The following is a 23,533-nucleotide window of genomic DNA, read 5'->3' on the forward strand; positions in this document are numbered from 1 at the left end:
CTTTTATCTGGAGTTCAGAGGAGCCAAGTTCAAACTCACAATTCTCTCACCACATTACTGCATCACCTAAAGCCAATCCCTCACCCATGATGCCCCGTTGTCCAGAAGCAGGACTCCTCCTGATTTATTACGTCGGCTTCTGTGCCACTAGCGAGGTTTCACCGGTGGGTAAGGAAGCGAGCATCAGCCTGTACGTAGGACAGAGCCCACGACTGGATGGAAGAGCACTAAGCAACAGCCTGGACACCAGTGCTGGAGCTCTGGTGGGCAAACGTGTGATCACTGTGCTAAGGAGACAGACCAGACAGGACCATTTCTCTTCTGCATTTTCTCTTCTGCAACTGGTAAACCCACATCAATCGGGCTTGCAATGTGTGCAAATCTGAAATTGGTGGTAGCAAAGGGGAAATAGATGAGAATTTCAAAGAACACCTGCTGTACGTTTCAGAAATATCAGAACTTGAGTTTTCATCTTTTTTTTTTTAAATACATATTGTGAATTTTGGAAAGCTAACATCTGTCTAGGTTCCCTACCCTCAAAATGCTTTCTATGTGTTTAGATGCAACACCAATTTTTCCAGCTTTTGACAGTAAAAGAAGCATTAAATGGGGTGACTGTCCCTCAATTCAAAAAACTTCCATCTCTAGCTATAAAAAAAAAATGAGTAATTTGTCCTTGGGGAAGGAGGGAATAGCCACAGTGGATGATGAATGGCTAAGCCATATGCATTCACTTCCTATCTACACCAAAAAGAAATTAAGCAGTAAGCTATCAGCTTACTGGGGAAGCCAGAGCCACGAGCAATAATTTTTGTGAACGATAACCTCGCACATCTTCTCTACTGCATCAGCAGCTGCTGTTGCTCATGCTGGGAAGGTCCTTGGAGCTACTTCAGACTCCCACATCTGCACCTGACCCTGGTCTCTCCTGCATGCTGGGGACCTGGGGAGGAAGGACTTTGGAGAACACTGTTGGACTGTGACCACGAACAGCTTTGCAGAGGCAGAACAACCTATATTTTCCTATATATAAGTTGATGACAATTTGGCACTAATTAAATCCGTGCTTCTTTGCCCCTCTCTGTATTAACAAAGAACTACGCTGTGTTTAATTAATTAATAATTGGACCAATGCACATAAGTACCTGCACAAGGAGAATTTACTAGAGTAAAGGGCTCTTTATTCCAGTAGAAAAAGGTACAACCAAAGCCAATGGCTGGAAAGAAGAGGCAGACAAATTCAAATCAAAAATAAACCAGACATTTCAAAGAAGGGAGGAGATAGATAAGCATTAGGAAAAAAAGGTTTTACAGCCTTTAAATAAGTATCTTTCTGGAATACAGGCTTTAGTCTAACACCAGTTAGACATCTCAATGTAGGAGCAATTAAGTGACTTTCTATAACTTGAACTATGTAGGAGGTTGGAGTAGGTGATCTAATAACCCTCTGACCTTAAGACTACAAATCTGTTCATTCCCTATCCTATCACACTCGAAACCTCTGTAAAACCTCTGCTTCCATCTCTAAAACAGAAAATATTACAAGTAGGAAAAACAGAGGATCTCTCATGTGCTACGCTGGGAGGTCCAGAAAAAAAAAAAATCACTTCGATCAGCAAATAAATAAATAGAACAGTATTGCAATAGTGAATAGAAAAATAGTATCAAAAATTGTAATATAATAATAGCACGAAAATAATGGCATTACAACTACAAAAAAAAAAAAGAACTATCATCTTCAATTTATTATTTTTTTCCTGAAGTTAAAATAATTCCTTAAATGCAGTAAACTTTTAAAGGGCAAAGAATTAAAAAACTGGCATTTTTTTTCTGTTACATTATGATCTCCTTAAAAGGAGGAAATATATATATATGGGAGGAAGGAGTATCTCATACTCATGACATGATTCATGGTCAATATGCTGGAAAGCCATGGAAATTAGCTCCAAGTGTTATCTTAGGTGAGAATTTGCATCTAATAGTCTCATATGAACCCGGCTAAATATATTTTTTCATTTCACACTCAGACAATCACTAAGGGTTCAATCCCACATCCATCTGCAGCAATGGCATAAATCCCGTTGACTTCACTGAGAGCAAGTTAAAACTCATTCGTGGAAGGTGTTACAGCACAATTATAGTCACTTTTTAAAATGTATCCATGAGACAAAAGAGTGGAGTTTGTTTGTTGGGGTTTTTTTAAAGATTAAATTAGCAGAGAAAATGAAGTTAGACTGATTCTGCACCAGCTCTGAGGAAGACCTAAACAGCCTGGTCTAAGTGCCAAGTGCACAGCACCAAAGTGTTCAACCCAGGAGCTATGTTATGGGATCACATGGAAATCTGGGAAGTATTATTTTCAAAACCATCTAAAATTGCTTCTCAAAAGTCACTTTTAAAAAATCATTCACAGGTATTTTTGATGATTTTTCCTGTGGTCACTGTGCCACCTATTCCACAAATCAGTCTGGAAAGACTGCAACACAATTCAAGGTGGAGAAAGGATAAACTCTAAAGTAATAAGATCAGGCTGTTACTCATTTACGGTACTTTCACATCCTGACAGTTCCATGATTTTTGGGAAAGATTTATCTTATCCTAACAAAATTGTTTCGCAAGTGTCATGGCTCAGGTGGACCTCTAGAAGAGACAGGGCTGAGCACTGGGTGCCAGGTGGGAGCCAGGGGCCACCCCAGCACAGCACGGTGTGCCCGGCATCATGCCACCAACAGCGTGGATGCAGCAATGGAGCGGGGATGTCTCTGTTTGGAGGGTGAGAAAAGTGATTTTGATGCCGCGCCAGCGTGGAAAATATCAATTGGAAAAATGTAGTCTTGGCTTAAAAAAAAAAAAAAGTATATGCAACTTGCAATTGCAATTCAGTGAATATTTTTGGCAAAGACTTGCTTAGAAAGGGTACTTAATGGACTCTACTCCCATAAAGCATTTCTAAAGCACTCAGAGTGCATTTATACCTTTTTTCTTTTTAAAGACAACTGAATATTCAAATGCACTTTTGTATTTTAAGTGTAATTTCTAATTACATGCACAATTGCTAATCCATCTGTTTACTACATACTGTAAATGTCTGTAGTTATATATGCTTGAATAATTACTGAAAATTAAATATTGTAAACAGTCAAATTAATTTCTCTCAGCATACCAAATTGCAGGAAGGCTGCAAGATGATAAAATATTACATGCTCCCAGAAATGGAACAACTCACTCCTACCCCACACCTCGCTGAATGTGCTTATCGCTGTTCTGTAACAGATAGGAAACTTTTTAATCCAAAAATTTGTAACAAGAGTCTGAAAAGCTCCATTACACTCTGCTATCAGTGAGAGAGTGATTTAAAAGGAATGTGGTCTGCAAATGTTTCAGCCATGTTGGAACAAGAAAATCATGTTTCTTGTGTGAGGCAAGTTGCTGTTAACATTTTCTTATTTCTATCCTGTTAGAATCACCATATGAATATATATAACAAAATTTTTCTTTTGTTGATTTCTTTATAACATTGCATGGCAATAATGCTGTTCAAGAAGCCCACATGAGGAAAACACGGTAATACACAATATTTGAACATACAATATCCATTCCCAGAAGAGACACGGCGTTTCCTCCCGGCTTTCTGTGCAAAACAGCGCTGTGCCATAAAGCCTCTCTACTGCTATGGTCATTTTTGGCTTAAACTGTGTTCATTCTGCATTAATAGGCTTTCAATTCTGATCAGATCATCTATTTTGAGCTCCTGGATAACAACGGCTGAGGAATTTCACCGTTCAGCTCCTGTGTCTGGACCATAATTTTGGAATAGCACCTATACAGCTAAAATTATCCCGAGCCAGAAAAATAAGATTGTTTCTAGTCAGAATTTCTCTAACTTCGCCTTCCACTGAATTTCTTGCCTTTTATCTGTTAGATGAAAGAAAACTTTTGTCAGTAATCCTGTCCCCATGTAGGCACACACAAACTATGAAGGCATCACCTCTTAAATTCTTCTTGACGAATTACACAAACTAAATTTCTTCAGCTCCTCATGGCAAGGTGGTGCAAATTTTAGATTTTAAAAAAGGTGATTGAGAACCCCAGTGATCTGATCCTTTTTAAGTAGATAGCTTGACAGAGGATCATGCTTGAAAAGAGATGAAAAGCTGGCTCTAAATGTTTGACTTCATCATTTAACAGGGAGTCCCACTGCCTACACAAAGACGCAGCTGAAGAAAATTCAGGATCTTAACTCTGGTACACATATCTACATGCACAGCGTTATTATCAATGGGAAACAGGGTGCCCAGGCATCCTCTTGAATTTACTCTGGCTGTAGATAACAGGTCTCTCTCTAAATCCCCTCTACAAAAACCCTTGAACTATGGTGTAGGAGGAAGGGATGGAGATGCTCCATTAGATACTTTAATTTTTAACTATGGTGAGGACAGTTGCCAGCTTTTCCAGAATACAAAGGAATTTCACTTTTTAGGAGCCCAGTTGGGCATTGTATTTGAAAAGTTCAGCCTTCCTAGGTGGCTCTACCCTCATATCCCAATGAAACAGCAGCTAAATCCTTTTAAAGTAAGACCGTCGCAGTCCTTGTTTTCTCATGAAAAAGGAAAAGAAGAGAAGAGGAGGGAAAAAACCCTAAACTTACATATATGTCAATGAAGCAAAAAACGAAAAAAAATCCACTTTGAATGCTTTTGCTGAAAAATCCTCTAATTTTTAAAAAATGCAAAATAAATAAATAAAAAAATCCTTTCCATCCTGTGCAAAATTTTGGCAAAAAAAAAGAAGAGAGATATATAAATTAAACGTTTTTTATATATATACACACAAATCTCAGTGAGAGGGAGGGAAATTTCACTGTAGATATAGATTGAGGACATAAATATCCTATATACAATTTGAGGCAAATCCTTTGCATCCCCTCCCTTCCAGCTCCACTCAGCGCTGGGCGCTGCAGCCGAAGGATGAAGCCCACAGGACACAAGGGCACACTGGCACCTTGCCCACTCTCTGATTTTAAAAGCCTGGTCTTCACTCCTTCTCGCACCAAGACTGCCCAGGAACAAACTTAGCGCTGATCAATACCGCCTTGTTTTTTCTGCTGTATCCCCATCTGCTTGTTCCCATCTGTTGTCTCAAGCTCCCCTTAAACTGTGAGCTTTTTGGTGTAGTGACCATCTTTTACTCCACTTATCCTGCCAAGCACGGCAGGGTGCCGCCTCGTCACTGCAGCTACAAAGGTGCCACGATATTACGAATAAATACTACAAAAATAAGTCATTGCTTCAGCTTACCAAAAGGGCAGCACAGGTTTTGCTTTTCCTCACTGAGTTCTTAGTTCTAAATTATTTCTAATTTCTAAATGAAAAAAAAAAAAAAGAAACAAACATAAACCCCACAATCCTTCTTCCTTTTCTTGCAGCACTCAATGTGAAGAAATTAAGATAATATTGAGGATATATTTTTTGGGTGGTGTTTTTTGGTTTTTTTTCCCAAAGGCACTATCAGAGGTGAGGTGACGATTCATGACGGCAAAAGCCAAGTCCATGCACAGTTCATATGTGTGAAATAGTCTTGAATATAGAACATTTTCTCTGTGATGCAACTGTCTTATACAGTCGGTTCAACAAAAGACGTATTATTTTCTTCATGTTTTCATCTTTTTCCTCATGTTTGTTTTAAGCAAAACTGACCTCTTTCTACATAGATATTTTATCTTCTTTGACATTTCTGGATGGAGAACACTGCTATGAAGACAGGCTGAGAGAGTTGGGTTGTTCAGCCTGGAGAAGAGAAGGCTCCGGGGTGATCTTCTAGCAGCCTTCCAGTACATAAAGGGGGCCTACAGGAAAGCTGGGGAGGGACTTTTTACAAGGGCATGGAGTGATAGGATAAGGGTAATGGCTTTAAAATAAAAAAGGGGAGATTTAGATAAGATAGAAGGAAGACATTTTTTACAATGAGGGTGGTGAGGCACTGGAAGAGGTTGCCCAGAGAAGTTGTGGATGCCTCATCCCTGGAAGTGTTCAAGGTTGGATGAGGCTTTGAGCAATCTGATCTAGTGGAAGGTGTCCCTGCCCATGGCATGGGGGTTGGAACTAGATGATCTTTAAGGTCCCTTCCAACCCAAACTATTCTATGATTCCATGATTTTTATTTTCCTATTAAATCTTTGATTATGTTCTCAGTGCTGCACTTCTGCTGTTAAAAAAGCAGCCAGGTAAAGAGGTTAGGCTGATGCGTTGCAGGGTGTTTGTAAAATTCCAGCTATTCTGCACAATGATTCCAATCAGAAGGTAGAAACAGAAATTTTGGAGGTGGAGACGAAACCTCTTCCTGCAGGCTGAATGAATAAAAAGTCCTTCAGATCCTCCCTCCGCAACCCATGTAGCAGGAGCAGAGAATGAACCAAGAGACTGGAGCTGAGTGCGCGAGTACGGGGGCAATGCCCCTCCATCCAGCAGACCAAAGAAGGACTATATCTAAGTCCTGCCTATCTGCTGCTCTGACATCGAGCTGTGCAGTAAAGGACTGTTCTTAGCAAGTGAACCCAATTCAAGTCAAGGGGTTTCCACACGTACAAATGCAGGTCATGTGCATCTTATTGAGTGAAAGCTGCAGTCCTCCCCAGTAGACTACTCTAGAGTTAATTCTGGTCATGTCATTTCTTTATTTTTTTTTCCTTTAATGCATAACATTCCCTTAATCAGTTTGGATGACATTAAGTGTTACAAGAAAGAAACAAAAAACCCAAGAGAAATTCTCCAAGAAATTATAGACTTACTTGAAAAATATCTACAGCATCATGCATACCTAAGCTGTTAATACCATCTAACATTTTTCCATCCCTGCACCTACTTTGGGTAATCTTGTGTGTGTTTATTCTCTGTTTAGTCAATCTAATTCGCATCTACTCAATAAATGAAACTTAGCAACAATTATTCTTTGTGTAGTTTGTAGTATGTTCCCAGGTCCTGTCTCTAGAACTGCCTGAAACACAGAGAATAATAAGGAAAAAGAGAAAATTCACCATCCTTGGTTGCCTCTCCTAAAGGATTTCTCTGAATAATATAAGTAATAGGCATACAATATTTCTTCAGAGATTTAAAAAAATCCACCTTGTTCTCATGTTAACAAAAATAAGTTGAACATCTTTGAGCAATGACAGCATCTTTCCATAATAATATCTTCTTAAGGATAAGATGGTCAAATTCTCAGGTGGCACAAACCGTATCATTCAGCTGAAGCTGTAGAACCATAAGCACTTGTGATTCTTTAAACAATTGTGATTCTTTAAACAACTGTGATTCTTTAAACAATTTTTTTTTCCATACTGCACATTTTATTACATAGTGTCTGCAATTCAAATGAAGGTCAGAAAATACAAGCATATGGTGAACAGAAGCAAAATTAATTATAGCCAAAACATCTTCTTGCAGAGCAGAATTACATTTATCTTTTTGGTATTGTGGCTACATTAAAAAAATGTGAACGTGCACTGCTGTTCATACACTGTTGATAAGTTTGAAAACTTAGTTTTCAAATCAACCAAATCCCTTCAAGATCTGAAAAGCTACTTGCTAATTACCATACAAATAGATGACTGCAGCACAGATTCCTTGCACGTAACTCATTTGACAAAACCAAGAAATTTCTCTTAGAAGGCAACAAGCCCACAGCAGATCTTGACGTCGACTCATATTCACAGGATGCAACGAGCACGTGTTCTTGCACAGAAAGTACATGCAAATGTAATAACTGAGAAAGAAAGAGTACGATTATCGGGGGTAGCGTGACACTTCAGGGCCCTGGGTTTGCTTCCTTGCTCCACGACAGCATCAGACAAGCTGCTTAGGGCTGCAGCTGCATTAGGCTGATAGAGAAGGGGTTTGCTTCATCCACCCAAGCGACATGAGCCAGGTCTGCCCTTACATGCCCAGGAGGATTCATCAGAGCCATCCACGACTCCTTGCCTCTGTGCAAACTGGAATCCTTCCTTGTCTGTGGGCAACCCAAGCAAAGTGAGGAAGGGTTGAAAGGCAGGGATGGGAAATGGTGGAGTAACTGGAAACAGGATAGGAAATAGGATAGGAAATGGGTGCTACTGGGGGTGCCGTGTGCCCAGATAACTTCTGCACACATGGTAGAGAATGCTGGTGCGAGGTCAGCCATGTATTCAAGGTTCAGCAGGGTAGGGTGAGCTGGACCCTGGCCAGTAAGGCTTTGCATCACATGTGGCCAGTGGCTTTGAAGGCAAAACAAGACCAAATCTTTATTACTGGCATAGGATGAGTTAGCTGCTTCCTTTGCTTCAGTTCCCCACTTTTAAAAAAGAAAAAATAGTGCTGCTCTACCTTACCATACTGTGTGAAGGATTTATCTACCATAGCAGGAGAAACCATGTAAGTACAAGAGGTGAGGAAGTACAGGCACAGCAGAGTCCCCATGATGATCAATGTGGAAACAAGGTTACAACAGCAGGGTCCCTTGCAGGGAGACTTTTTTTAAGATCTAACTTCAGAGCTCTTAGAGCTCCACAGAAAGTTTTGTGTAATGTGAAAGCTGTGATTAGGGGGGTCTTCCGATATTTAACCCCCAGATACTGCTTTATTTTTATACATATTATAAGTCTCCTGTTAAATTAAGCTCTGTGCATCTAGACATATGGCGGCACGATCTGTACAATTATACAGATAAGGTCACATACTTAACTGGCAACAGCACTGCTAACTTCAAAGAAGTTGCGTCAATCTTCCCAGGGAGAGAAAAGCACTCTCATTAACATAAAGGGAAGGGGGAAAGAGAGGGGAGAGTGATTTCACAGAAAATAATTATCTTTGGTTATAGCAGCATAACTCTGATGGAGACAGAGTCAGAGAGAAAGGAGGAAAAATAACACAAAGCCACTGTTAACCTTAATTTTTGAACAGCTCCATTTAGCTGCACTGCGAGGTGATGAGGCCTTGGAGGTTTAGCAGGTGCTGACACAACCTCCTATGTGATGGAAGACAAAGAAGAATTAATACTTGGTGATTACTGACATCATGATGGCTTATGCAAACACACCTGTCTTCGCAGTTGCCTTCTCCTCTTATTCCCATTTCCCAGCTATTTTTAATATTCACATGCAGCATAGGTCAATCTAATTCTTCCAGACAGGAAATATCTCCACCTTTCTTTGTTCGTACCAAGGAACTGACACTAAACTATAGCTACAGTCCTTGTCTCTAACTTCCAATCCATAGAGATATTAGAAAGTGCTCACACAATAAGGTAAAGATACATCATTAAGCTACTAAAAGTGCCTGTCCTAAGATGACAACATGAGTGTATTCATTGCAACTGAGCAAAAGGGAAAAATTCTGATTCAATATTGTCTGCTTGGGATTTGCAGGGTGCAACATCATAGACACGTGTAGCACTGTTGAGCAAAAGGTAAACACAAGTTATTTGATTAATTAAAAAGCCAAATTTATACCATATATTCTATATGGTATATAGAAAAAATACCAACCCTACAACTCCCCCAGCTCCAAGCCTTCACCTCATCTGGGCTAACATCACAGCTCCATTTTCCTCCCCAGTAGCTCCCTCTCTGGACCCCTACCCCTGCATGAACACCGCGCTCACAGGCTCCACATCTCAGCATCCTTACTTAACTCACCAACCTAATTTCTCCTGACGGAGTTCAGGCTTGGACCACAAGCAATTACTGTAATGCAGGGGCATTCACTGCCATTATCATGATAATGTATGGCAGGATATGACAAGTACCCACAGCATATGCATTGTGCATACATTTAATAGGGCTGTGACTCGGTACTTGTGGTACAGGGTTTCACCCAGTAATCTCCATTATGCTTCTGCCATTGATAATAATTCTGTCAAGAGTATTTGGCTATCTGGAAGTTAATGCAACAGCCCTATTTACAAATCAGTGAAGGAATAGTGCAGCATATGAAAAAGGTAGATGGTTTCTTAACCAGTTCTACTAGTCATGATTTCTGGAAACTTATGAATAGAGAAACTAGACTGACAGACAAGGTAGACAAATTAGTTTCACAGCTAAGCCGATAGCCAAACTTAGTTCTGAATAGGACAGATCTGCACTGTTGATGTTTTTGAAAACAAGAGATGATTGCTGCAATGTATAACAATGCAGATTTATGGGATTAGTGGCAAAATTATTGCTGTTCCAGAATCAGTGCTGGGGCAGGACAGGCAGGAGGTTTTTGGTTATTAGGCAGTAACCTTCTCCATCAGTAAATACTGACTCACTGGCACTCATCACGTCACTGCCCTTCAGATAAAAGTCTCTACTGAAGCAATGGGGAGTTCAGGTTAAAAACTGATGTTGCATTGAATAAGGCAGGACACAATGGTCCAGTCAAGGCAATGGGAATACTCCTGAAGCTCCTTACTGTGAAACAGGACTAAAAAGGTCATCATGGAGATCTAAAGAAAGGTTAAAATTTCTATAAGCTATGTTTAAATCTGCTGATTACAAAGAAATGACATTTATGAGCAGTATTGTATCTTTTAATGCCATTTTGAAAGAGGCACTTGATGCCGGAGACATCCAGCAATCTCAGCTGCATTCAGCGCTTCACGAATAAAAACCCACTACTAGGAGAAATCAGTCCTGTTCAGAAGAGACGATAAAGCTGGATTTATTATTTTATTAATAGCAGCATTACTGTAGCTTCAACTAAGGTGACACAGCTCACACCTTTATCTCCTCCACAGATAACACACACAGAGTAAGGAGGAAATTGCTGCCATGGAGGAGGGAAGAGATGGGCTGGCTGAGCCCAAATTTTCTCATTTTCAGTGGAATTCGTGGTCTAGCCACTAGACTATACTTATTCTAAAAAGGTTTTATATTCCTCTTCATCCTACCATTTTGAAAGTCATGCTCCTCTTTGTTTTTACATGCCTATGAATACATGACTGTGCATGGATGTCTATTAACGACGAGATGCCTGAAAAATCAATAGAGCCTATTTGATCTGCAAACTGCCTGCTGTGAATTAATTTCCAGGACCATCACATGAGGTAAGAAAATATTTCCACTACACAAAAAAAGAAAAACAGTGAGGTTAGGTGAATCACTCAAAGTCAAAAGAAGAGATCGTGTCACTGCTGGGCTGCAGCTCAGGAGTTAATTGAAAATTTACTCCGGAGAATAAACATGCACTGGCAAGCAGATGGACTTGATGATTTACATCCTTTCCTCCTTGGTATTTCTGTTAGTCTTTTTTCTTAATTATTACTATTATTGTTGTTATTATGACAAGTTCCTTGGGGCAGGAACTTTGTCTAACATGCTGTACAGTGCCTAGTAGCTTCTAGGTCCCATTGTGATTAAGCATGTAACTCCCAACATCCACAGGCCTTTGATTTGCTAGCTGCTAACCCTGGGTTCAAACCACTGGAAATATGGTGTCTAGTAAAGAATGAGCCATCCTAAAGCAGAAATTAAAGCTTTTAAAATGCTCAAAAGCTCAATTTTTAACAGTGAGCATATTATAAAAAAGTCATTAAGAGCCACGCTTTTAAATAATATTGAGAAGTGAAAGAAAAGTGTAGATCATTTAGCATGTGTTGATACAACATAAATTACAGAAATTGGAAGCCAGTTAACGCACTAAGGGAAATACATTGTAAAAATCTGTATTAGTTATGGACAGTTACATATCAGTGACAGATATATGGGGCTGGACTCTGCAACTGTTGGTGAACTCAGCATTTGTACAAACAGCATTAAAGACCACTGAAGGAAGAGAGACCAATTCCTCAAATTCACCTTTGATTGGAGATCCCTACAATCAATGTGTTTTTTTTCCTCTGCAAGGTCTTCTACATTCTTGGACCGTAAAGTTGAACTGCAGACACTTAAAGGATGAATGGCAGTGAGCACGACATGCCCTGCATATCCAGCTTATATCACACACAGAGCTGCCAAACAAGGATCCACAGCCAACACATGGCGGGAGATGCCACCAGGCGCCTTTCAGAAGGACCTTCCAGTGGGAGGGAGGTAATCTGCAACACCCTCAAAATTCAACGTACATTTCCCAATTTCATCACTATAGCACCTAAAACGCATCCTGGAGGAAGATTGCAGGTTAGACTACAAAATCAAAAAAGCTAAAGGCCTTAATTTACAAAACATCAAAGATCTTATTTCAGAGGAAGTTTATTAAGAGTTGAGCAGCATGCACAGCATCAACTGCTGTGTCAGGCAGGTATCCCAGTAACGTAGCTGACCTTCCACGATGGAGTGGGAAAAGGGAGAATCAGAGGTCAAGAATGAACATATAAAGTTGTCTATTCTTGAAGAACAGACTTTTATAACAAAAAGTTGCATGAAATGCCTTTTACAAGAACAGAGTGAGGAATGGACCAAGGTAGTACTTGATATTGTTGATCCAAAGTCCATTAGAAATGTCATCGAAAAGTAATTTTGTTTAATCTTTTTAAATGGTCCAGTATTTATCTTTAATTATTAAATGGTGGAAGGTTTTAAATGCCTCTTGCTTTACAGAACCAAGGTATGTTAGTCTTTCTCCTCACCCAGTGTAACTTGGGTTTAAATCTAAAAGATGTGCAAGGCTGTAGTAAGGATTGAGTTGCCTCCATTTTCATTTGTTGTCCATATGGACTTTTGCATCACTTACAGCACAGCAGAAATGTTAATAATTGGATTATTAAGATCACTGAATTTTGCCTCCCAGAGCAAGCTGCATCCTCTTGAGATGATATCTACCACAAAATCCCAGCAGAATTGAAAAATTCTGGAGCATTTAACAATCTTTGTTCCTCTGCTGGAAAAAAACACATGACAAACATGGGCCTTGGAGAACAAGAATTTACTGAAGAGTCTCAAGAGTGCTCTCCTGAATATATAAACCACTATTCTTTCTCTCTCCTCTCTGGCATACCTTTATTTCTGGGCTGAGAAGAGGCACTGGGTAGGCAGCAGCTATACTGCTGGCAACCTTCAGGACACAGTGAAGCAGCGGAGCACTGGATTTGGCTCAGTCTGTGAGAGCAAAGACACGTGTGGGGATTTCTTGGGACAAACCAAATGAAAGCATCCATAAAAATCAGGATGTACAGCAGGAGGGTGAAGTACTGTTGTAGTACGGCGAGGCAAACAGACCATCCAGCCCCAGGAGGATTCTACGCTGGCTGGCTGAGTGAGTGCAAAAGAAAGCAAAGCTCAGCCTACTGAGAAGAGTAGCCTTCATATCAATTAAATTCTGACACTCACTAACTCCATATTAGCTTATTAACACTACTTCAGCATGAAAATATCCAATCTCTTTCCAAATCTAGGTGCAGATGTGACAGTTCAGAGGCAACCTCTAGAGGTAGAGAACTGCTGCCCTGGAAAGATGTACTGACCTACATATACTATTTCTAAACCCACTAGCGCATCTTGCCTTAAATAGTGCAGCAAATACTATTTCGGGAGTGCCAGGGGTCTGCTTCTGCTTAAATTGTGCCAGCAAGAGACTAAGCAAGGTGTAACTGAATTTTTCAGACACACCATCATAATTTTAGAGTAAATTCATTACCATTAATGCACACAAGATTGAAATTTGGTCTGTCGGCATGTTAGTTAAAATACCTCTTAAACTAATCTATGTAAGACTGAAGTGAAGCTTGTTGGGTTTGTCCAATATATGTGGAACACTAAACAAAATAATGTAATGGTTTGAATTAAAATTCATTGTTTTCTTCAGAGCACAGAAAAGTAATAAATCAACGCAGTAAATTACCCCTGTGCTGTGCTGTGAAATTAACACCCATATACATGAAATAAAAATAAGAAATTACAGCCCTAATCAATCAATTTTTTTTTATTAACTCCATCATCTGTTTTATTTACCTTCTTCCACATGTCTCTCACTCCAAAATAACTCACCCGGCTCAGGGCAGCTCTGGCACTCCCAAGGGCTCGGCTAGGAGCCAGGCAGTCCAGCTGCTCCACCAGCAGCTTTGCTTTCCTCTTCCTCCTCCTCAGCTCCATCTCACACCACCCGTCAAGGAGCAAAGCTCTTTGCCTCTGTGCTCTGCCAAAGCAAGCCCGAGCCCTCCCCAGCACAGAAGTCAGGTTAAGAGGGAAAGTCCTGGCTCCACAGCAGCATTGAGGCTGATCAGTGGCTTCTGGAAGTGCCAAGCACCGGGAACATCTCCTTCACTGCTGCGTGTACAACACAGCTGGAAAATGAATGCACAGAGGGATGCGTTTCCCTGTGGTCATGTAATCTATAGAGTCTCTTCAGCTATTTGAAAAACGTGTTACCCACCCCCTAACAAAACTGTGCCTTGCAATAGCGCTTGCCCATTATAAAGAAAAACCACAATTTGCTCTCTCGGACCTGCTAAACTTAGGCAAAAGTCTCCACCAGTTTGCAGAACAAGGCTGCCTTTTTCTCCAGCGTGAAGGATTTATGGCTTCACACATACTCATGTGCTACATTATTCACTTAGTGCTTGTACCTATGAATACCAGCTCACGAGATAAAAGTGTGGGCCGAGGCGCAAACTGATGCTCGCTATATTTTAGAAAAAATAATCAAGGTGAGAAAACAAAGACTTTCATGGGAGGTTACCCACGCTGCCTTTCCATACCTTGTCAGCGGCAAAATGGAGAGCTGTTCATGTTCCTGTTCTTCTCCTCCAGAGAACCCATATCAATCCCAAACCTGCAGGGGACAGTCCCCGCTGCCCACATGTACTCATGCTCCCTCAGCAGAGCCAGCCCCCAGAGAGAGCACAAGCTGCCCAGGGTGACTTCGGTGCCAAAGTCCTGCTCTCAACAGCTTTTAGTAGCCCTTGGCTCCTGCAGGAGTGACTCTTCCTCTCTCCAAAACCCACAGAGCAAATTGCAGGAGATGATCCTGAGAGACCTGAAGACGGCACTCAAACAGATCCAAATGCATGCGATGTATTTGCAGTTTGACAGTACCTAAAACAGCCACCCAGAGCTGTGCCAGTCTATAAAAATGCAGGAAGTGATAGGTTGTCTACTAGAGGGTTCTTCTACCTACAGACAGCATACAAGGAACATCATTGCTTCTGCTACCCAGATAATCAATTAAAATTGTACAATTTGACTGCAATCACGATCCTGTATCAGAACTGGGAACAAAACCTCAACTCCCTATGATCCTGCTCGGTGCCTTGATCAGATGGAACACACATAGTGGTACATGTGCCTCCAGGAATCTGCATGACCTGCATGAGCTGTAAAGCGGCTGAAAGTGAGCTCCAGAGGAAGGCAAACACAGTCATTGCTGAGCTCCGGCGACCACTGGGAAGGAGCATGAGACTGCAAAGGCGGAAAGGGACATGCCACGAGCAGAACAGCAGAACACTCGGGGCATTCCTCTTTGTGCCAGCAAGGACCATCTAAGAAGAAGATGGGATTACTCACCTCACCCAGGCTATGCTGTGCCCAGATAACCACATCCTCTGCAGTCAGGGCAGGAATGTGTGAAACATCACCCACCCACCCACCAGACCCATGCCATAAACTATGACATGCCCTGTGCACTCTCTGCACTTTCTAACAAACCCAACTTTGTCGGTACAAAGCATCAGGTCCTAAAAACCAGAAAGAGGACACAGGAGGCCAAAACTAGTAATTCCTTACTCTGCAGCAATAGTGGGAGATTTCTTGCTGCAATACAGCCAGGTAATCTAAGGAAGTGATCTGTGAACCATGATCCATGCTTCTTCGAAGCCGAGGAAGTCAAATTCCTTTCTCCCACCTGTCCTCCTGAGGCTCTGAATAATCTGAGCTAAGGGATACTCATTTCTGGCTGCAAATCCAGCAACAGGTTTAACCGTGAGCACATTAGCAAAGCTCAGTCAGTTGGACGCTTAGAACCCCAAGAGAATCCTCACACTGCAGCCAACTCCTTGTCTCCAGTTGAGGCCAACTTCTATCGTTTCCCATGAAAGGATCTAAAAAACGTGGGATGCTGCCTTCGCATTGCCTCTCAGCACCTGATTAGTCACAAGAGAGAGATGTCAGTTTGCTGGTACTAAACTCCCAAAATAAAAATGAAAATAAAAGATCCCCATTCTCAGAAACGACAGCCCTCCCCGCCAGCAGGAGCACGCTCGCCCAACCCACGCGTGCAGCACTCGCTGCATGTTTGGGTTCACGTTAGACCTTTTCATCTCGATTACACAGCACACTGCCGCATTCAGGGCTGCTGTGCAAAGCGCGACGTGAGTTACTGCTGTGCTGAATCCCAGCGAGCACACGGGGCCGGCATGCCACAAACCTCTTCTGTCTGTGCAGAAGTCACCTCTATAAAACAATCAGAGTGTAAATTGCTGTCTTACAGAAACTAGTGCACTGCAGGGAGATGGCTGAAAGGACCCTGCCCAGAGACTACAGGGACAATCTCTAGGCAAACTCGTTATGCTTTTATTCCTCGGACATCAGCATCACAGAGGAAGGCCACAAAGAAGATCCAAGGGATGGAGCACCTCTCCTGTGAAGACAGGTAGAGAGTTGGGGTTGTCCAGCCTGGATAAGAGAAGGCTCCAGGGAGACCTTCTAGCAGCCTCCCAGTACATAAAGAGGGCCTACAGGAAAGCTGGAAAGGGAACTTTTACAAGAGTGTGTAGTGATAGGACAAGGGGCAATGGATTTAAACTGAAAGAAGGGCAATTTCAATTAGATATAAGGAAGAAATTTTTTACTCTGAGGGTGGTGAGGCACTGGAACAGGCTGTCCAGACAAATTGTGGATGCCTCATCCTTGGAGGTGTTCAAGGCCAGGCTGGATGAGGCTTTGATCAGTCTGAGGGGTCCTTGTCCATGGTGGGGGGAGTTGGAACTAGATGATCTTTAAGGTCCCTTCCAACCCAAACTATTCTATGACAAATCTTTATTTTGGGGCAAGGCACCTCCATGCACACACGCTCTATCAGCCTCGTCATTTTCAAAGGCAAAAACAAACTAAAAGAGGCCACTTTGCCCAGCTCTCACTGCTTTGCATTTGGCACTGCGGTGAACAGAAGGGGATAGCTTATGCCCTCCAGGACGAATCCCAGCCAGCCACCAGACAGGATGCTCACCAAACACAATGGGGGCCCTTTGCGGGTTGACCAAGCAGCAACGTTACTCATCCTGAAGCCTTTAAGTCCTCAGTCAGCAATTTCCACAGTGCAAAATGAAGATGAACCATTTTCGAAGAATCATAGAATCACAGAATGGTTTGGGTTGGAAGGGACCTTAAAGATCATCTAGTTCCAACCACCCTGCCACGGGCAGGGACACTTTCCACTACACCAGGTTGCTCAAAGCCTCATCCAAACTGGCCTTGAACACTGCCAGGGATGAGGCATCCACAACTTCTCTGCGTAATCGCTTCCAGTGCCTAACTACCCTCACAATGAAGAATTTTTCCTTATAACTAATCTAAATCTCCCCTCTTTCAGTTTAAAGCCATTGCCCCTTGTCCTGTCACTACACGCCCTTGTAAAAAGTCCCTCTCCAGCTTTTTACAGCATTTTTTTTCAGCATTAACTATAAGAATGAAGATCTCCTTGTTAGCGAAAAGCATCCCTGCCCGCTGCTCCAGCGGGACGAAGAGCCACCACACAGGGTGTGCTACCAGGTGTGGGTCCTGCGGGGCTGCAGCGTGCCCAGCTCTGGTCCTCAGCACGGCCTCACCCCGGCTGCCGTGCGGATAAGCGGAGCTGTGCCGAGCAGGTTGCTCTGCGGGAGGAGCCAACGGGAGGGAAGCACAAGCATTAGATACTGAGGAGTCCTAACTCTGCTACTTTGCCCAGATGGGATTTCTGGGGTGGGGAGGGGGAGAAGGGATGCAGATGGAAGAGCCATCTTCGGCCATTTCAAGTGTTAAAAATAAGTGAGATATGCGCCTTAGGGCTCGGCAGATTGAACACAGTGATTATATACGCTCCGTGATTCTTCACCTGGGCTTATGCCTGAAAAGATCCTGACCCCTTCTTATGCCACACATTGCAAGAGGATTGCCCAGCCAAATGTTGAAAACCTATTTAGCGAACATTTTCCCACACCAAATTAAAAATGTTCCCTCTCAGGTCTGTTCCTTCTGGTTTTCTAGCTGTTTAGAAATTTGCAGCAGATATAAATAAACTTTTTTTTTAAAAAAAAAGTCACAATCCCAGAACAAAACCTGGAGCATTACAATCAGCATGAGAGCTGCGTGAATCCTCTTTGATAAAAGATCAGCCTATTGTTGTGAAAGACCTCCCCAACTCTCTAGCTCCAGACCATGCTGGAGGGTCCCCACCACCCGGAAGAATGAGGGACAGCCAGGTACATGACCACCTGCAGCCAAGCACAGGTAGGCACCCAGCAGAGCATCCACAACCTCGGGCTACATCTCCTGGGACAATTTTTTCAACAACCAGGGACCGAGGACGCCTGGTTCAGCAAGGGCACCGAGGGCACAGAGACGTGCAGAGCTGGTCTGCACGGGTGCAGTGTTCCACCACCAGCCCACAACTGTACTTTAACCAACCACCATATCTGTGACACTGCACCCACAGGCTACATGCCTAGTTGTTACAAATCAACACACACACAGTTTTAACCCTTTTTTTTTTTAAAGGCCAGAGGGACTTTTACATCATCTAAACTATCTTTTTGGTATAAAACAAGCTGTAGAATTACATCCAGCTACTGTAATGCAGAGCCTAACTACATGTACTGGACAACCATCGTGCCACTCGCTTCGACGGTGCTGCACCAGCTTACAAAGGATGGCATGTCACTCTGTAAACTGCAACAACCTGAATCTGCTGCCTGGCACTGCTCCGCAGACTCAGCGTAGCGACGTCTTATCCCTATAGACACAGGGAACAGGCAACAGCCAGAAGCTATTTGGTGACCTACAGAAGAGCGATCGCCGCAGCAGCACATCTGCAGCATGTCATCTGCCAGTGCGCTCGCGTACGGATGAAAAAGAGGATGCTTTAGACACATACAAGATGTTGTAGACACAGAACTGACCAGAAAACAGAGGTTTGGAAAGCAATGCAACGCCAGCGGATCCTGAAGGGGAGCAAGCTGATAAATATTTAAATTGCATTTTCCCACCACACTAAGGCAGCAGGATTTTGTTACCTGTTTTGGGATTGATTACAAAGAAGTTCTGGGGATTTCCGCTTGTAATCCGGTAAATCAATTTTTCATTAGTGCTGGAGTCAGGGTCCTGGGCTTGGATCTGAATGACAGATACATCCTTCGGGGAGTTTTCCATGACGGCTGGGTAATAGATAGGTTCAGAGGTGAGAGGGGCGTTATCATTCACATCCTCCACTTCAATGTAGACTTCAATGGTAGTGTAGAGTGGGACGACACCATGATCAGTCGCATACACTGTCAACCAGTAGGATTTGGTCGTTTCCCGGTCAAGAATATCTGCTGTGTAGATAACTCCTGCAGAAAAACAGCAAGTAGAGGATATGAGAAACAGAATCAATGAAATGTCACATCTGTTTTAATTTGGTTGGACTACAGAAATGCATTGAGCATAAAACAAATAATCCACCCTTAGAAAAATTAAAGTTGTACATAAAATGAGAACAGAAACTTGAACTTTGGCATTGTTTCCTGAACTTTGCTCACCATCTCAATCCGTTCTCCCAATAAATTCAGGGGAGGAGGTAAAGAGATGGCTTTTCATAAGTGTCCTATGTCTGCAGTTGGCAGAGTAACAGAAGAAACACCATCATTTTCTACTGGTGATGTGAACTTGTATAAACCTTGGTAGAGACGGATATCGCCATTGACAATGAATTGCACAAGACAATGTGGCTTCTCTTTTCAAGCTCCTGCCAGTGCCCTTGCTAAAGAAGAAAACCTAGTTTGCAGTTTAAAATAAGTCCATTCACGTTCAGAAAATAGACAGTAAATGACAGACCTTTAAACTAGACTTGAAGAGGGAGAAGGATAATATCAGGCTTGCCCATGACAATCTGAGAGCACCTAAAGAGCAGCAGAAAGGAATTCCAGCCACTCCAGCCAATCAGTCAGTTTCATCAGGGGCCCAACTTAAATGCCTCTATGCAAACACACGCAGCGTGGGGAATAAACAAGAGGAGTTAGAGGTGTGTGAACACCTGTAGGGCTATGGTCTTACTGGCATCATAAAGATACGGCTTCTATGGCTGGAGTGTTCTCTTGAAGAGAAGCCATGAAAATGGTGGCCCTGTGCTCCTAAGACATCAGCAGAAAAGATGGATTTGATGACCTGATAGAGCTTCTGATGTCTAACAACATGAACAGTCCCAGTGCAAACTTCCCTGGACACTTCCCAGCAGAATGCATTCTATACTGAAGTTTGTGGGCAAACTTAGTAAATTGCTTTTACGAGGGGTAGTAGCAAGAGGTGAATGACATAACTCCTGTCCTAAGTGACCACCACCCCTGGCATAAGACAGAGAAGCCCACCGAGTGAGAGGGGATGTTGCCTGTCCCCAGGGAGTCAGGCTGTGGTTCCCAACATCCCTCACTCAACTCTGCTCTGGGCAGGAGGCAGCACAGAACCCACCACACAGTTACAGAGATGCCTGAAGTACCTGTACTTGTCTTACAGGACACATCTTTTAATAAAAAAAAATTCTACTTTTTTTTCCCAAGTTCGGTATTTTTTAATTATATTTTTTAATGCTAGTTTGAACTGACAAGTATTTTCCTACTGTTTGATCAACCATATAGAGAGGAAGGTGAAAGGAGCAGTACCAATTCTAGCCATATAAGGGCTTAAGTCTTTTTTTAGCAACATCAGATCCATGTCCTTCTTGCTCAGATACATTATTCACCCTACAAAGGTGAGAAAAACAGCACTGGAGGACAAAGGCAGAGTGTATTCTAAATATTCTGGTAGGCAGCAGCCTGTGCTACATAACGACTTTCTGTAGAAACATGGGTGAAATATGTAGAAAACTGTGATGAAAATGCCTAGAAGTCCAGAAGAAAAATTACATCACAGGGATGAGAAGAGCCCATAATAAATGACACCCAATGGAAATAAATAAATAAAATAAAATCCACTTGGGCAAGGATGAGGCAAAAAAGATGAATATTAGTGCTCGCAGAAATGTTGATTTATTCAGAAGACAAGAAGAATTATTTTAGATCTTTAAACAAAATTTGAAATAAGTAGGGTTTTCCCTCAGTGAGCGCACAGAAGGTTTTAGCAGATTAACCTCTGTTTATGAAGTTGAGTTTCACCAATACTGAGCTGATAATAAATCTATCTCCTGAGTCATTCCTTCATTTTATGACTCCTGGCAACAGTTACTTTCCATTTCTGTATTTCAGAAGGAAAGGATCATTGAACAAGTGTTAGCAACTGCCAACGGGTCTGCTACACTGGTTCTTCTTTTTACATTTGATTTATTAAAAGGTCCCAGTTATGAATTAATTCATTTTCCTCAATACGTCTTGTCATTTCACCTGTCAGCACCACACAGCAGCTTAATAAATAAGAAGAAGGTCTTTGTTCACATTCAGGTTTTCCATGTGGAAACCCTTCCGTCACCCCAGGAACACCATCTACTGCGCTCTCGAATGTCCTGCACAAAGTGTCTCCTTGCTGTCTACCCAAATACGGGTCTAAAGTTAGTACCCGCAGGAATACAGATGCTGCCAGAATATTTAACCAATCTCTCCACAGAGGTATAGGTGACACCTTCTAGATGGATGTAAAACTTTATCTTCCGATGGGGTGTTAACTCTGAAGACTAATGATGACACTTGATTATGAGCACTCTTTCTTCATCACTATGTCATGAATGCAAAAAGGCTGATAAAGCTAGCATCAGAACCCCCAAAATGTTTCCTGGGGCAGTCCATAGGTAGGCTCTCACTCACTTTAGCTGAGTGAAAGTATGACAAAGGCCTGAATAAGACCAGAACAAATTCAGAAAAGACCTCTCTCACTTCAAATCTTACAGACACTAACAGATACTAAAGAAAGACAGAATTTTGTTTTCAGAGCCAGGAGAGCAGAGGGGAGGAGAGGGCTTTGCGAGCAGCTCTAAGGCTTTTCTTGGACAGCTTTTGTGGTGCACTCTTCCCAGCTGCCTGCTAATCAGAAAAGAAACATGAACAAGGTAATGATGCCTAAGCTAAACAAATCAAGAACTAAGAAGAAACACAAGCAGAGACCCTGAAAATTTCAAAGTGATTAAAAAACCTAAAAGTGCCAAGATCTTGCAGAAGAATTTCTGAACAAGACAGAAAAAACAGCTGTTTCCCTCCACTGGGACGCTACACCATGGAGGCACTACTGCATTTCTACACAAAGCAGCTGAGATCCAACCGAGCAGTCTCTAAGCCAGCTCTTTATGTCACCCTCAGCAAGAAGGGCCAGATTTTGCAGTATCCCTGAAGGACTGAAGCCAGCACTTCCTCGGGCCTGGGGCAGCCTCAGAAATAAAGCCAGCCGTCAACCCGAAGAGCGGTGCCACCAATATGCTTGCCACTGCGCTCCTGCAAGTACATTTGCCCTACACGATTCGCCAAGCACCACGTGCATTACGAACACTGTAAGTGAAAAATAACAAGAGAGTGCATTAATCTCTGATTAAAATCCTGGGCACATTTATATGTAAATTAAGTGGAGCCCTCGGGCTCGGCGATGTGCCAGCAATGCAAAGGTTGTGTGCTTGCTTCTCTTAAAGGCTTGTTTTCCCTCTTTCCCCGGGAAAATAATGGTATAATGCTTTCTGCATGGCTCCTGCAAGTTGCACACAGTGAGACGCTTCATTATGAAGGATGAAGGCAAAAAAAAAAAAAAAAGTGAGAAGCTAGTGGAGTAGACAAAGAATCGGCAAACTGGATTTCCCTCCTTCCTCTCCCACTGATTTGCTGCACCTCTTTCAGCACACCACTTCAAATGATCTGGTCTACTCAAAAATTATCTGAAAGTTATGTATTTACTATAGTCACGAGAAACCCAAGAGGCTCTTAAAGCAAAAGGGATTAGAGAAAAGCTTTACTACTTTCCTCGCCTCTTTTTGCCCCGTTTGTTTACCTTACACATTTGACAGTACTTTGTGCATAGGTCGCGTGATGAATGGACCTGCCACCCCTCTGCAAGAGAGTGTTTACTGGAGCTGTCAGCCTGGATGTTTACATAGGTGCCCATTGCCATGGATATCTGCTTCACACATACGTTCCTCCTAAAAGTCAGATCATCCTTCATGAATACTCTCAATAGTGCAAACATTGAAAGGAGTTCAATTCTGTTTAGGGTTTTTCAAGGAAAGATTAAAAGACAGCTTGGTGGTCCATAAGAAGGTGGGCAAGGAAAAGTCAGAGGAGAGTAACGAGGCTCTTTAATCTAGCTGAGAAAAGCAAATTGAGGTCTGATGGCTTGGAGTCGATGGCAGAAAAAGGAGAGTGCAAATACTCAATACGGGATATCTGGCAGGAGTAACTGCTTGCCAGAGACAGGCCAGAATCTGCCATCATTTGGCATCTCGATACTGGGACA

The 23,533-nt window shown here is 42.3% G+C and overlaps 1 protein-coding gene across 2 annotated transcripts in view; it reads right to left on the bottom strand.

The window, feature by feature from the left end:
* Positions 1–23,533, bottom strand: part of FAT3 (FAT atypical cadherin 3) — a 335,564-nt gene that overhangs the window by 216,278 nt on the left and 95,753 nt on the right. For both annotated transcript variants that reach the window (XM_086614215.1, XM_086614212.1), the window contains exon 2: positions 19,153–19,467. In XM_086614215.1, the coding sequence (XP_086470341.1) occupies positions 19,153–19,467 (315 nt within the window). The remainder of the gene's footprint in view (positions 1–19,152; positions 19,468–23,533) is intronic.

This window comes from Tauraco erythrolophus, chromosome 1 (assembly GCF_009769465.1).
Source record: "Tauraco erythrolophus isolate bTauEry1 chromosome 1, bTauEry1.pri, whole genome shotgun sequence".
In the NCBI taxonomy this organism is placed as follows: Eukaryota; Metazoa; Chordata; class Aves; order Musophagiformes; family Musophagidae; genus Tauraco; species Tauraco erythrolophus.